This window comes from Myotis brandtii, unplaced genomic scaffold (genome assembly GCF_000412655.1).
Source record: "Myotis brandtii unplaced genomic scaffold, ASM41265v1 scaffold18, whole genome shotgun sequence".
Lineage (NCBI taxonomy): Eukaryota > Metazoa > Chordata > Mammalia > Chiroptera > Vespertilionidae > Myotis > Myotis brandtii.
In genome coordinates this window covers 2771791-2785236 of record NW_005356674.1, presented here as the reverse complement: position 1 = coordinate 2785236, position 13446 = coordinate 2771791, and the positions used below count along the sequence as shown (strand labels likewise).

Here is a 13446-nt window from a genome sequence, read left to right as displayed (position 1 = left end):
ATTGTTGTTTTTCTGTTTTTGTTCATTTTATACATATTTTTTGGTTGATTTTTCTTTGTTAAATGGCATTTAAATATATAAAATAATCAAAAATATGTTGCAAATATAAAAAAAAAATTATGAATATTTCTCTATGTGACACGGCACCAGAGTTAGGGTTTTTCAAAATTTTGACACGCTGAGCTCAAAAGGTTCGCCATCACTGTAGTAGTACATTAACAATTCGAGGAACTTCAAAAACTGAGCTGGTGAATATCTATGCTTAGGTGGGATGGTTATCAGCTGTACAGTTTCAGCACCTCCCTCTTACTTTTTGACCTTTAGATGGCTTAATCCAGGCATTTGGGGTGCTTGGCAAACACCATCTTCCAGGGAAGCCTGATCTTCCTCCTAGATCTGGTTCTTGTATTACCCTTGTAAAGTGCTGCCTCCAAATGACAGAAAAGCTCTATGAGCAATCCATGTCCATATAGGTCAGTGGTTCTCAACCTTCCTAATGCTGCGACCCTTTAATACAGTTCCTCATGTTGTGGTGACCCCCAAGTATAGTGATTAATCACAAAAACAATATGTAATTATATATGTGTTTTCCGATGGTCTTAGGTGACCCCTGTGAAAGGGTCGTTCAACCCCCAAAGGGGTCACGACCCACAGGTTGAGAACCGCTGATATAGGTTGTCCAGGGCCCAGGTAGACACAACTCCACCTCCAAGTTTGAGGTGGATATGGTCCCGCAGGATTTGATATACTTTATCTGCCATTCAGTGGCTAAGCAGGAGTGGGGAGTGGAATGTTGACAGTCTCCTGCATGAAGTCTTTTGATCACCCTCCCCCACCCCCCTGATTGCTTAAGAATAGGCCTTGGGCCTGGAGCACTCTCTTATCAAGAGATAAGAGTCCTCACAGCCCATGCTGGGTTTATCACTTTGTGTGGTAATACCTTTCCTGTTTCAGACTCAATATTTGTTCTTTTGTTCTGCTTAAGCCTGTGTGTCATGGCATCTGGCCAACACCAATAAATCTGTCCCCGAGGGAAGGCTGCCCTGAGTTGACTCCTGGGAGGGACAGTTGGCCATGGTGGACTGACACACACTACTGAAGCTGATCTTGCTTTGCCCCTTCTCTATGTGAGTAAAGCACTGTTCCATCCAGTGCTTCACTGTGTTGTGATTTCCTTGGCAGTCCCAATGTCAAGGTGCAAAGGTGCTGGAATTTCTACTTCTGGTGACAGGCAACAGATGTCATTTACTTAACATATACAGAGCTAGAAAGGTTTTGGTGAACTTAAGAGAAACAGAATCTGAAATGATTCAAAACAAATAAGAGGACTAACTGAAAATAGATGCCACCCAAGCACTAAAAGATTTTGATATGAGAAATCAAGCCTGTGCAAGAAGGCAGCAGAAAAATTTTACACAAGTTAAAAATAAAAATAGTACAGAGCAGTACTGACAAAATGGAAAGGATAGAGAAAGGCAACCTAGTGTCATGAGCATAAATGCAAAAAATGATTAAGATATTTAGTCCAGAACACAGAGATTACTTTAGCTGTATATAAATTAGATTTATTCCATGTCAGATGAAATAGTGACAGAACTAAAACAATTGGGTAGAAATTTAGAAGTAAATTTTGGTCAACAGAAAGATAATCTCTAATAACTCCTTTACTTGTTAGATAGTGTCTTTCCATTGATTAAAACATATATTATAAAACTTATATTAACTGGCAATATTTAAAAGAAGTTTGTCTTATTTAGATGGTAGGCTGGGTTATAATCTCAAAAATTCTAAAATGAAGACAGAAGGGATATCAAACTATTACATGTACACTTAAAACTAATACAATATTATATGTCAATTTTATCTCAATAAAACTGGAAAAAATGCAACTGATATTTAAAATGTATTCTTAAAAAAGAGACAGTCCCTTCTGGGTAGCTCAGATTGTTAGAGCGTCATCGCCATATGCCAACATTGCAGATTCAACCCCTGGTCAGGGCACATATGATAAAGAACTAATGAATGCATAAATAAATGGAACAATAAATTGATGTTTCTCTCTCTCCCCCTTCCTCTTTTTCTTTCTAAAATAAAGACTAAATAAATAAAAAATTAAACCTTGGCCAGTGTGCCTCAGTTGTTTGAGCGTCATCCCATGGACTGAGAGGCCTCCAGTTAGATTCCAGGTCAGCACACATGCTGGTCAAGGCACATGCTGGTGTTTCTGGCTGGATCCCCAATAAAGGGTATGAAGGAGGCTGCCAATGGAAATTCCTCTCTCTCCCTTCATCTCTAAAAACCCCCCACAAAAACTTATTTTAAAAAAAGGACAAAAAAAGGACAAGTTTTATTAGCTCATTTGAAAAGGCACAGGATGAGTCTGAATGCAGAAGCCATATTATACAGAATGAGCAGTTTCAACCATACTAAAAGTAGAGAAACAAATGACTATACTCACAGAAAAAAAAAAAAAGTACAAGGAAAATAAAGTGGGAATGCTAAAAAGAAAAGTTTGGAAGGCATTATTTAATACTAACGCCAAGTCTAAATAATGTAATTGGAAATTGTAGAAGGTTATAAAGTCATTCTACTAAAAACAGTACTCCTTACGTGATTTTATCAACACCATACAAGAGAAACCCACCTTTTCCTTTATCTGGACAGAGGATTTCTAAAAACAAATGCAGTTTACTGATTTTAAAATGATAGTTTTTTGTCTTTTGATAAATCATATCAAATCAGTATTATTCCCAGAATTTGTGGTCACACATAAATTCTGTTAAAACTGGTGATTGTTACTTAAATTCAGTAGGATACTCTATAAGGGAGGTAAGAGAGAAGGAAAACTGGTATGATAGTGGTGAGGAATAAAATACAGGACTTTAGACAAAGAAAACACAGAATCAAGCTTAGAATTTATTAGTGAAGAGAAAAGCAATTGCTAGGGAAGATAAATATTCAGGAAAAAAATTCACTATGTGCTAATAAAATTTTCCTTCAAATGAGGTAGGGGAGAAGAACCCCTTTTAAAATCCATTAAAAATTAGCAATTTTGAAGCTGAGCAATCAACTTGTGAGGATCTTCACACACTGAACTCTCTTACAGCAAAAATGGCCTGCAAAACTTCCTTGGGCCCTGACCAGTTTGGCTCAGTGGATAGAGCATTGGCCTGCTGATCGAAGGGTCCCAGGTTCGATTCCAGTCAAGGGCACGTACCTTGGTTGCAGGCACATCCCCGGGGGGTGGGGGGGTGTGTGTGTGTGCAGGAGGCAGCTGATCGATGTTTCTCTCTCATTGATGTTTCTAGCTCTCTATCCCTCTCCCTTCCTCTCTGTAAAAAATCAATAAAATATATTAAAAAAAAAACTTCCTTGGGACCTTTTATTATAATTTATATAATTTTGTGGTTTTCAAAATATCTTTGATAATAGTTACCACATGCTATTTAAAAAATAAATCACTGGGGAGAACCAAGATGGTGGTGTAGGTAAATGCCACTCGCTGCCTCCCACAACCACATAAAAATTACAAGTAAAATACAGAACAACCATCATTCAGAACAGTCTGAAATCTGGCTGACTGGAAGTCCTACAACTACAGAAGTAAAGAAGAAAACACACTGAGACTGGTAGGAGGGGTGGTATGTTTTGAACCTGGTGTTTTTGTTATTGGGCGGGATATCTCCAAGGCCTCTCGGGAGAAGCAGGGGGTCCCAGCCTCACACCAGGCCAGGGTTCCAGAGCTGGGAAGAGAAATCCCCATAACTTGGGGCTGTAAAAACCAGTGGGGATTGTGGCTGAGTGAAATGGAAGCTGCTGAAGTCCCTTGCTGATTCTGGGGAAGATAGCTGTCATGTGATAAGTTGCCTTATGGAGAGACCTGCTTGGCAAGGAAAGGAAGTTTGCCAACAGCCAGCAAGGACCTGAGGCAGAATCTGACCCTTTCAAGCTTGAAAATGACTGTAACCCTGGCCAACACCTTGACTGTAGACTTGTTACAAACCTCGAGCCAGGGTCACACAGCTAAGCTGTGCCCCCATTCCTAATCAACACTGTCAGAAAGTAAATGTTTGTTGTTTTTTAAATCCTCAACAAGTTGATAATAGTAAGATAGAGAGACGCTTACTATATTACCAAATTTGCCTTAAAAATCTAAGAATATAATTGCATTAAAAATAAAATGTCTTCCAATAGCTGTGATAACTTTTAACAATTCAAAAAATCTATAATAATAAAAGCATAATATGCAAATCGACTGAACCGAACAGCAGAACGACCGTCTGGACAACCACGCTATGACACGCACTGGTGCCAGGCGGGTGCGATGCATTTGGTTGGGGGGCCCCGCCATTACCCTACGATCGCCCCACAGAGGGAAGCCCAGGCCACCCTCTGAGGGACGATCGATTGGGGGGGGGGGCGCGCTCCGCAATCGCCCCTAAGAGGGAGGCCCAGGCCACTCTCTGAGCAGTGACCGATCACAAAGCCCTGGCTGGGTGGGCAGGGCCTCCCTCTGCTGGGCAATCGCTAGTCCCAGCGGTGCTGCAGTGTGTGGGCAGGGCCTCCCTCTGCAGGGCGATCAATCTGGGGGCCCCCCACGATCAATCACCCCACAGAGGGAGGCCCAGGCCACTGGTCAGCGACACTGTGGTGGGTGTGCAGGGCCGACCAGCGACTGCCCCGAAGAGGGAGGCCCAGGCCAGCCAAGCGATCGCACCCCATGCCTGTCACCTGCAGAGGGAGGCGACCAGTGGTGGGGGAGGGGGGGCAGCGCTGCACAGATGGCAAGCAGTGGCAGCAGTGGGGGCGGGGCCAGCTGCCAGCAGCCAGGGGAAGGAAAGCTCTGATAGGCCCTGATTGCCGGCCAGGCCTAGGGACCCTAGACGAGGGGTCCCGGGTGCGAGAGAGCTCTGGTCGGGTGAGGGAAACCCCCCTCCCCCATGCACAAATTTCGTGCACCGGGCCTCTAGTTGGAATATAACTTAGTAGGCAGTTAGACACACATGAACAGATAGGCCAGGTACAGAAGGTCACCAGGGTGGAAAGCCCTAGGTGCCTAGCAACAGGCAAAACTGGGAAAACAAGGACCTCACCCCCAGGGTAACCTTTCTTCCTCTAGAACAGCGGTTCTCAACCTGTGGGTCGCGACCCCTTTGGCAGTCGAACGACCCTTTCACAGGGGTCACCTAAGACCATCCTGCATATCAGATATTTACATTATGATTCATAACAGTAGCAACATTACATTTATGAAGTAGCAACGAAAATAATTTTATGGTTGGGTCACAACATGAGGAACTGTATTTAAAGGGCCAGAAGGTTGAGAACCACTGCTCTAGAATATTGCTGGTGATGCAGTTTAGACCATGTGACCTTTCATATTGTTAGTCAAGTGTTTGGGACACTCCCCTGACCTTTCCTCCCCTGGCATGTGGCTATTCACACAATAGACCCCCCTGGAGGAGAAACAAGGGCCAGAGTGCCCTCAAGTGAATCCCATTTAAATCCTTGCACGCCCACTCCCTTCAGCATTAACCCACCCCTAGGGATAACATTTAAGCCGCAGTTGTGTTTCAGCTCAAGGCCCAGAAAAGGAGCCAAACCAGACAAGTGACACCAGGCTGACATCAGGACCAGATGCATGGACTAATAACCCCCTGCCCCGGCGCTGACCAATCAGTAGAGACCACCACCCTGAAAGGAAACACCTGGAAAGCTGATGAATATTCTACTGGGATCCTTCCCTAAGACCTCCAGATAAATAACCTCAAGACAGAGGATCAAGTAAGGCTCTCCCTACAGGGAGAACACCAAAGCCTCCCCAATTCCCTCTTTCACCCCCCTTTTTTCCCTCTCCCTGTTATGCCCAGATTTCAAGATCCCCAACAGACCAACAGGGAGCCAGCCAAGTCCGATGCAAAAGCAGAGAGTCCTTTACTATTATTACAGACCCGGGTCTGGCTCCCAGCCTCTTCCGACGCAACGGCAAGAGGAGAGAGAGAGACCGCCGTGAGAAAAAACAGGGTTTTAATAGGGGGGTGGAGTGAGGGGAGGAGAGATGACCGTGGGCCCTGCTGATTGGCCAGGCGCAAGTCGGGTCTTGTTACATAGGATGCGGTAATTTCTATGGCGCGCACATCCCTCGACTGTCATTGGTTAAAGAAATCCCGGGCGTGGCCAGCAGAGGCCTGGGCTTCCGGGAAGAAGGTCTGAGCACATGGCTGCTGCCCCAACATGGAGGATACTGGGCAAGATGGAGGGCATAGCCCTCGCCCTTTCACCCCCAGGTGTTTTACCTTTATCTTTCTCTCTCCTAAGCTCCAGGGCCCTTCTTTTGTCTCTGTAACTTGTTTCCTGAGCCCATTTATTTTACCGCCCACTTCTTGTACCTCTGTGACTTTCTAAATAAACTTTCTCTTGCCCTGGCTGATGTGGCTCAGTTGGTTGGAATGTTGTCGACCCTATTCACCTAAAAGGTTGCGGGTTTGATTCCCTGTCAGGGCATATACCTAGGTTGTGGAGGCACACACAGGAGGCAACCTATCGATTTTTCTCTCTTACATCAATGTCTGTCTGCCTCTCTTTCTCTTCCTTCCCCTCTAAAATCAGTAAAACACATTTGCTCAGGTAAGGATTAAAAAAATACATATAAATAAATTTTCTCTTATAGTTTGAGTCTTGGCTGGAACTCTTTCTTAGCCAGAACCCAAGTACTGAGGTTGCTGAACTGAGGTCCGGTCTGACTCCATCAGTCTAACACCTGGTGCCGTTATCACTGCTAGCATAACAATTTAAAGTAAATGGCAACATTTCTATATTTGTGAACATCTGGTAATTCGAGTTATAGAATGTCCAGTCATTCGTTACAAAAATTCTAATTATTTATCACCCCACTTGATTATTTTGAAGATTACTTATCCAGGACTCAATAACGTGGGGTTCCTTCTAAAGTCAGAGCCTTTTCTAATAGAAATACATTTTCAGATCAAATATCCTAGAATCCAAAAAAATCTATTCAACTCTGAGAAAACACTCTAGCGTGACATGAGCCTAAAAAATTTAAAACCAGAAAGCTTATTTAGTTCTTATATTTTAAGGAAAACAAGGAATTTCTTTTGATTCCAAATTAGAAAAAGATTATAATTAGCTTATTGGGATAATATATTCTCTTAAAATTTTATATGTAACAGACTGTCAAATTAAAAACATACACATATTTATTGATTTCAGAGAGGAAGGGCGAGAGATAGAAACATCAATGATGAGAGAGAAACACTGATCAGATGCCTCTTGCAAGCCCCACACCGGGAATTGAGCATGCAACCCCTTGCAACCTGGTCATGAGCCCTGACCTGGAATTGAACCATGACCTCCTGCTTGATAGGTTGACGGTCAACAAATGATCCATGCTGGCTGGGCTCACTTTTGGTTTTAGACAGCATTACAACTAAGTAAGAAGGGTTTTCATACATGGGCTGATGTCTCAAATTTTATCATAGCCATCAAGTGAATAGTTATTTTGCTGTATCATCTTAGATTTCCACACTATTATAAATATTGTCTAGTAATAAGACAAACATACCTTCTATCAAAGCCTGGAACAGAGTAACTTACCCTGTCATGAAGAGTCCAACCAACATATTTTAGGTAACTGTCATTTAGGAAAGCATCACTATACATTTTCATCCATACTCCAATTTCTTCAATACAAATGGCTCTAATCTCAGCAATAGCATCACTAGAGAAGGAAAAAAGAAACAAAAACCTGAATAATATAAAAAGCCAGAACATACTCCATACTTATTTTTAGCAAGCAATAAATATTAACATTCATAATACTGTATTTAACATTTGCAGGCCTCCAACTTGAGTATCTTCTATTCTTTAATATGGCTCCTGTAGAATAAAAACTACCAATACCAAACTAGAAAATAATGCTTCTGGAAATCATCTTATTTCAGTTCATATATCCATTGAACTAGGCCAGTGGTCGGCAAACCGCGGCTCGCAAGCCACATGCGGCTCTTTGGCCCCTTGAGTGTGGCTCCTCCACAAAATACCACGTGCGGGCGTACACGTACAGTGTGACTGAAACTCGTGGCCCATGTGCAGAAGTCAGTATTTTGTGGAAGAGCCACACTCAAGGGGCCAAAGAGCCGCATGTGGCTCGGGAGCCGCAGTTTGCCGAGCTGCAGTTTGCCGACCACTGAACTAGGCTATTGGAGCTTTCTGAAAGCCTCACAACTATTATGAAGTCAACAAACATGTTAAAATCTTCTGAGGAAATCAGAGTACCAACATCCAAATACAGAATAATGTAGAACTCAAAAAATTGTTGCTCTAAATAGCTGTGAATCTTTCTAAACTGGCACACATGTAATAAATTAAATGAAAGCGATTTTTATGACAAAGACACAAACTAATATATCTATTAGGCAAAATTGCAGAAGCAAATGTTATTTGAAAATGTATGATATTTTGCAAAACCCAAAACCTTAATGTAATTGCACAGGACAGAATTTACATTTAGTCACAATGGAAACAACCTTGGTGACTACACTTTGAAGTGGTGATGGAACCAACCCCAAAAGTCAGGTTTCTAGGCTCCATGCCCAGATGGCTTCACCTCACTATAAGCATCCAATATGATATCCTGAAATTTTCCTACTCTCAAATCTGTGAATCATGAGCAAATACAATGTTACTATATTTACCTAATCTTTCAACAGGTTATTAGCTTCTGGCTATAAAAAAAAAAAAATCATACTAAATACAATAAAGTGAATCCCAACTTTCTTTTGTAGATTGAGCATCAAAGTAAATTTAAGATAATTTTAAGTTATCCAATTAATATAAAGCAATCATCTATCAATTAATTAATTTGGCAATAATTTAGCTGAAATTTTACTATTAACTAAGGAGCTTTTCTTAGTTGCTGTTTTTGTGACAAAATGAGTATTGGCATTCTAATATTTCATTCTCTGCTCTAATTAATCTGTTACTCTTAAGTCATTCCTTAAAAATAAAAATGTGAGAAACTTTCTCTTTCAAAGCTACACTACCAATCACAATCTTTAGTTTTCCTGTATTTGTTGTTGTTGTTAATACCTTTTCTTCATGGAGAGATTCTATAGCATAGAGGCTAATGGTACAGGCTCTGGAGCAAGACATCCTGAGTTCAAATCCTGGCTCTGCTATTTACTAGCTGTGTGGCTTTAGGTAAGTTACATCCTCTTTCTTAGATTTCATCATCTGTAAAATAGGGATAATAACTGTACTTGGAGCTCACAGAGTTATTGTGAGAATTAAATCACTAATAAAAGTAACATTTAGAACTGTGCCTGGCACCTACTAAACCTTCCATAACTGTTTACTATGATAATTTTTAAGTGCCATCAACCTAGTCATTTATAGACAACTAGAGGCCCAGTTCACGAATTTGTGCACGGGTGGGGTCCAGCAGGCCCGCCCTGATCGGGGCCAATCAGGCAGGCCGGCCATGGGAAGGGGCCGTGGGAGGTTGGCCAGCCAGCCCCGCCCCTGATCAGGTGAGTTGGACAACCAGGGGCGGGGCAAGCCAGGGGAGGGGCCGTGGGCAGTTGGTGGGCCCGCCCCGCCCCCTGATTGAAGGGACAATTTGCATATTAGCCTTTTATTATATAGACCAGGGGTCCTCAAACTACAGCCTGCGGGCCACATGCAAATACAAATATTGTATTTGTTCCCGTTTTGTTTTTTTACTTCAAAATAAGATATGTGCAGTGTGCATAGGAATTTGTTCATAGTTTTTTTTTAAACTATAGTCCGGCCCTCCAACGGTCTGAGGGACAGTGAACGGCCCCCTGTTTAAACAGTTTGAGGACCCCTGATATAGACAATAGTATATAAAAAGTAGCTTTACTACAATTGCAAAATGATGTTCCTAAACCATGATAATACTGAACATAAATGGCTCAAGGACATTCCTTACTTTCTAAATATGAAAAATTTCAGATATAAAAGTTATAGAAACAATATAATAAAAATATTTCAACTGTAATATTTTAGTTAACTTAGCTCAATGCTTACTCTATACCTCTTATTGATGCAATTCCCTCCCCAAGAATAAATGACTATTCTTGATTCAATGACTATCATTCCCATTTGTCTCTTCATGCTTAAATTTTATATGTATTGTTTTATGTATTTGAAATTTTACATAATTAATATCCTATAGATACCCTCCTCCAATTTGCTTTTTCACAAATTAGACAGGTTTTTTTTTTTTCTTTTTAATCCTCACCTGAGGATATATTTAAGATGAAGGGAGAGAGAGAGAGAGAAACATCGATTGGTTGCCTCCCAACCAGGGATCGAATCCACAACCTAGGTATGTGCCCTGACTGAGAATTGAACCTGCAACCTTTTGGTGTATGGGACAATGCTCTAACCAACAAAGACACCCAATCAGGGCCAAACTATGTTTTGACACTTATACATACTGATTCACATAGCTCCAGTTCCAATATATTAATTTTAACTGAAGTTTAGTGGTCCTTTCTACAAATATTTTACAAATTATTTATACATTCTCTCATTGACAGACATCTAGGTTGTTTGTAAGTTTTTGCTTTATTAACAATGAATGCCATGAACATTCTTAGGTAGTCTCCTGTGCACACATGTGAGTTTCCTTAGGGTAGTGTTTCTTAAGCAGTGCATCACTACCTATGGGCACATTATGAAATAAACTGAGCAGTAACAAAAATATAAAAGTATTTAGGATAGAAAATATTAAAACAATTCACATATGGCAAGGCACTAAGTTTTTTTTTTGTGGAAGACTGTGTACATGATGTAGGACATGGTCAAATAAGTCTGCAAGGCACTGTTTTTATAGTACCTGAGAAGTGAAATTACAAGGTGAGAAAGAATACACATTTTCAGTTTTAACCAATTTCTCCATAAATCAATGCTTCACACATCCTTGCCTGTCACTTGGTATCATTCTACTATTTAATATAAATTTCCATATTTGTAAAGTGCAAATTCATGCACTTTGTCTTCTACTGGCTGTCCAAATAAAAACAAACAAAAAAATAACAGCAGCAAAAACAAAACAACCCCCCTCCGAAAAACAAAACACAACCTCTAAACACCCACATTACAACGTTTTATTAGCTTTCTCAGTCCTAGTCATCACCCAGAGATCCACTGGACTTATTCTCTGCTGTACTCTATTACCTTTAAAAAATTAATCCTAAAACAAACAACAACAAAAAACCGAGACACAAAAAAATAGGCTACCTTTTTTATCACACAATTTCAGAAGCTCAGACTGAGGACAAGATGAATAGGCATGGCACACTAATTAAAACTATAGTGACGACTAAGCATGGTAGCTTCACATATACACAGCTCATTTATTACCATTGGCATCACCATTACCAATGATATTGAGATTATAGGTGGCTAATTCCTAAGGCTAGAGAATATAAAGGTTTGGCTTTATTTCAGAAGAAAAATCTTTTTCATAATCTTTTTTTATAACCATCTCTAAGTCTAATTTCTAATACCTTTTTATCTTGCCTACTAGACTTCTAAAGAGCCTTGGAACATGGCTCTTTCTGTATGCATCACCAACATTTTAACAGCTTTCTTGACCTCTAGGAACTAACATTCTATTTAAGTAGATGAAGTATAAGTAAAACCGCAGTGTATTTCTAAATATTCCCTGACTTAATTACAATATAACTTTCGATAGTACAGATATTTTTCTCATGCAGGTTAAGTCCTCCAATCCTTGGTTTTCATATAAAATTTATTTTTTAACAACTTAATCTTCATTTCCAATGGCCACACCCCATTGAGGAATGTTTAGCTGCAGATATCTGGGAGATTTCAAAGCAAAGATTAAAGTAGGGAGCAAAAAAGTAAGACAAGATGGAAGGTTTAAGACAATCATATCATAGACTAATTTTCATAGCATTCTGGTATTGAAGACTTGAAATTAATAATTAAAAATGAAGTCAGAATACACTTTACTTAAAAATTCAAAGAAATAAAAACAAACTAGAAAAGAATAATTCTGGGGCAAAATCCTTTGTTGTTCATGCTATTTTATAGCATAAAAGAATGATAATGTTCATTTATATGAAAAAAGTATCTAATTTACTGATCCTCACAGTTAATATGTCTTTTTTTTAGGAGGCATGAACCTTTACTATCTGGACTTAAGCTTTCATTTTGCATTACTTTCTTGGAAGATGGAATTTAAATATTTTCTGCTTAGAACAAAAAGAAATTTAACTTTAATGAATTTTAATTAAATGTTTCTTATAGTACCCTTCACAGGTGTCTTTCTAGTAAGAAAGCTGACTAAATTCAAATGACAATATAAATTTCAGAGAATAACTCTTGGCTAATAGGGCTGTTTTGACACTTACAATTATCTCTCACATACAAGGAATCTCATGAGAGCTCTAGAGTGAGAAATAATTACCAGTTTCAAGAAGGTTCACTATCTAAATTGTAGCACACAATGTATTCATGCCTCAACCAATTTTGTCACTAATATTTGGCTAAAGAAATTACATTTTCAAAATAGAACTACAGAGAACTTTTTCTTTTGGAAATAGCCTAGGGGAGAAAGAAATAGCTGAAGGAGTTACTTAAAAGTCATACTGTATCCTTTATTAGACTGTAACAAGAACTTATGAATAGAAATTATAACTTAAATAGAGATGATTAAAATAAATGTTATTTTAAGGGAGTGTTAAATGTTAGTACTGAGCAGTACAAGGAACAAACAAGCATGTAAAATGATGGAGGGGATTAAAAGTGGTCAAAAAAGGCTTCTGAGAGGTAGTAATATTTAAGTGCAGACATAAAAACCTGAAACTCTCCTGTTTGCTAATTAAATCCATATATTTCATTTCATTATTTCAGAATGATCAGAGTTATTTGAAATGCATTTGAAATTTAATACATTTATAAAACGAAATATTTTTCATTTCATTTTTGTTGTATTATCCATCCAATAAAAGAGAAACATGGTAATTAGCCGTACAGCCGCTACCCTTCCCATTGGCTAATCAGTGAGATATGCAAATTAACTGCCAGCCAAGATGGCGGCTGGCAGCCAGGCAGCTTGAAGCGAACAGGGAGGCTTCCTTGCTTCAGTGATGGAGGAATCCAAGCTTCCCCGCCTGTGCTGCCGGCCTCTGAGCTTGCAGTTTGAAACATTGTAACAAATATAGAAGCTAAACAAAACCCCAGAAACCGGCTTTAGTCAGCCAGGCTTCAGCCAGCAAGACCGCAACATTGTTTCGAATACAGAAGGTAAACAAAGGCCAGAAACCTGCTTTCAGCAGCCGAGCCTCAGAGAGAAAGCCGGCTCTCAGCTCCAGTGACAGGCATAGAAGGTAAATAAATGCCAGAATTAAAAAAAAAAGAAAAAAAGGAGAG

The 13446-nt window shown here is 39.9% G+C and overlaps 1 protein-coding gene across 10 annotated transcripts in view; it reads right to left on the bottom strand.

Annotated features, from left to right (window-relative positions):
* Positions 1–13446, bottom strand: part of STAG1 (stromal antigen 1) — a 237727-nt gene that overhangs the window by 105290 nt on the left and 118991 nt on the right. For 8 of the 10 annotated variants that reach the window (XM_014537494.1, XM_014537495.1, XM_014537496.1 and 5 more), the window contains one exon: positions 7583–7738. In XM_014537494.1, coding sequence (XP_014392980.1) covers positions 7583–7738 — 156 coding nt within the window. The remainder of the gene's footprint in view (positions 1–7582; positions 7739–13446) is intronic. The other 2 variants (XM_014537497.1, XM_005863539.2) reach the window with 1 other exon arrangement.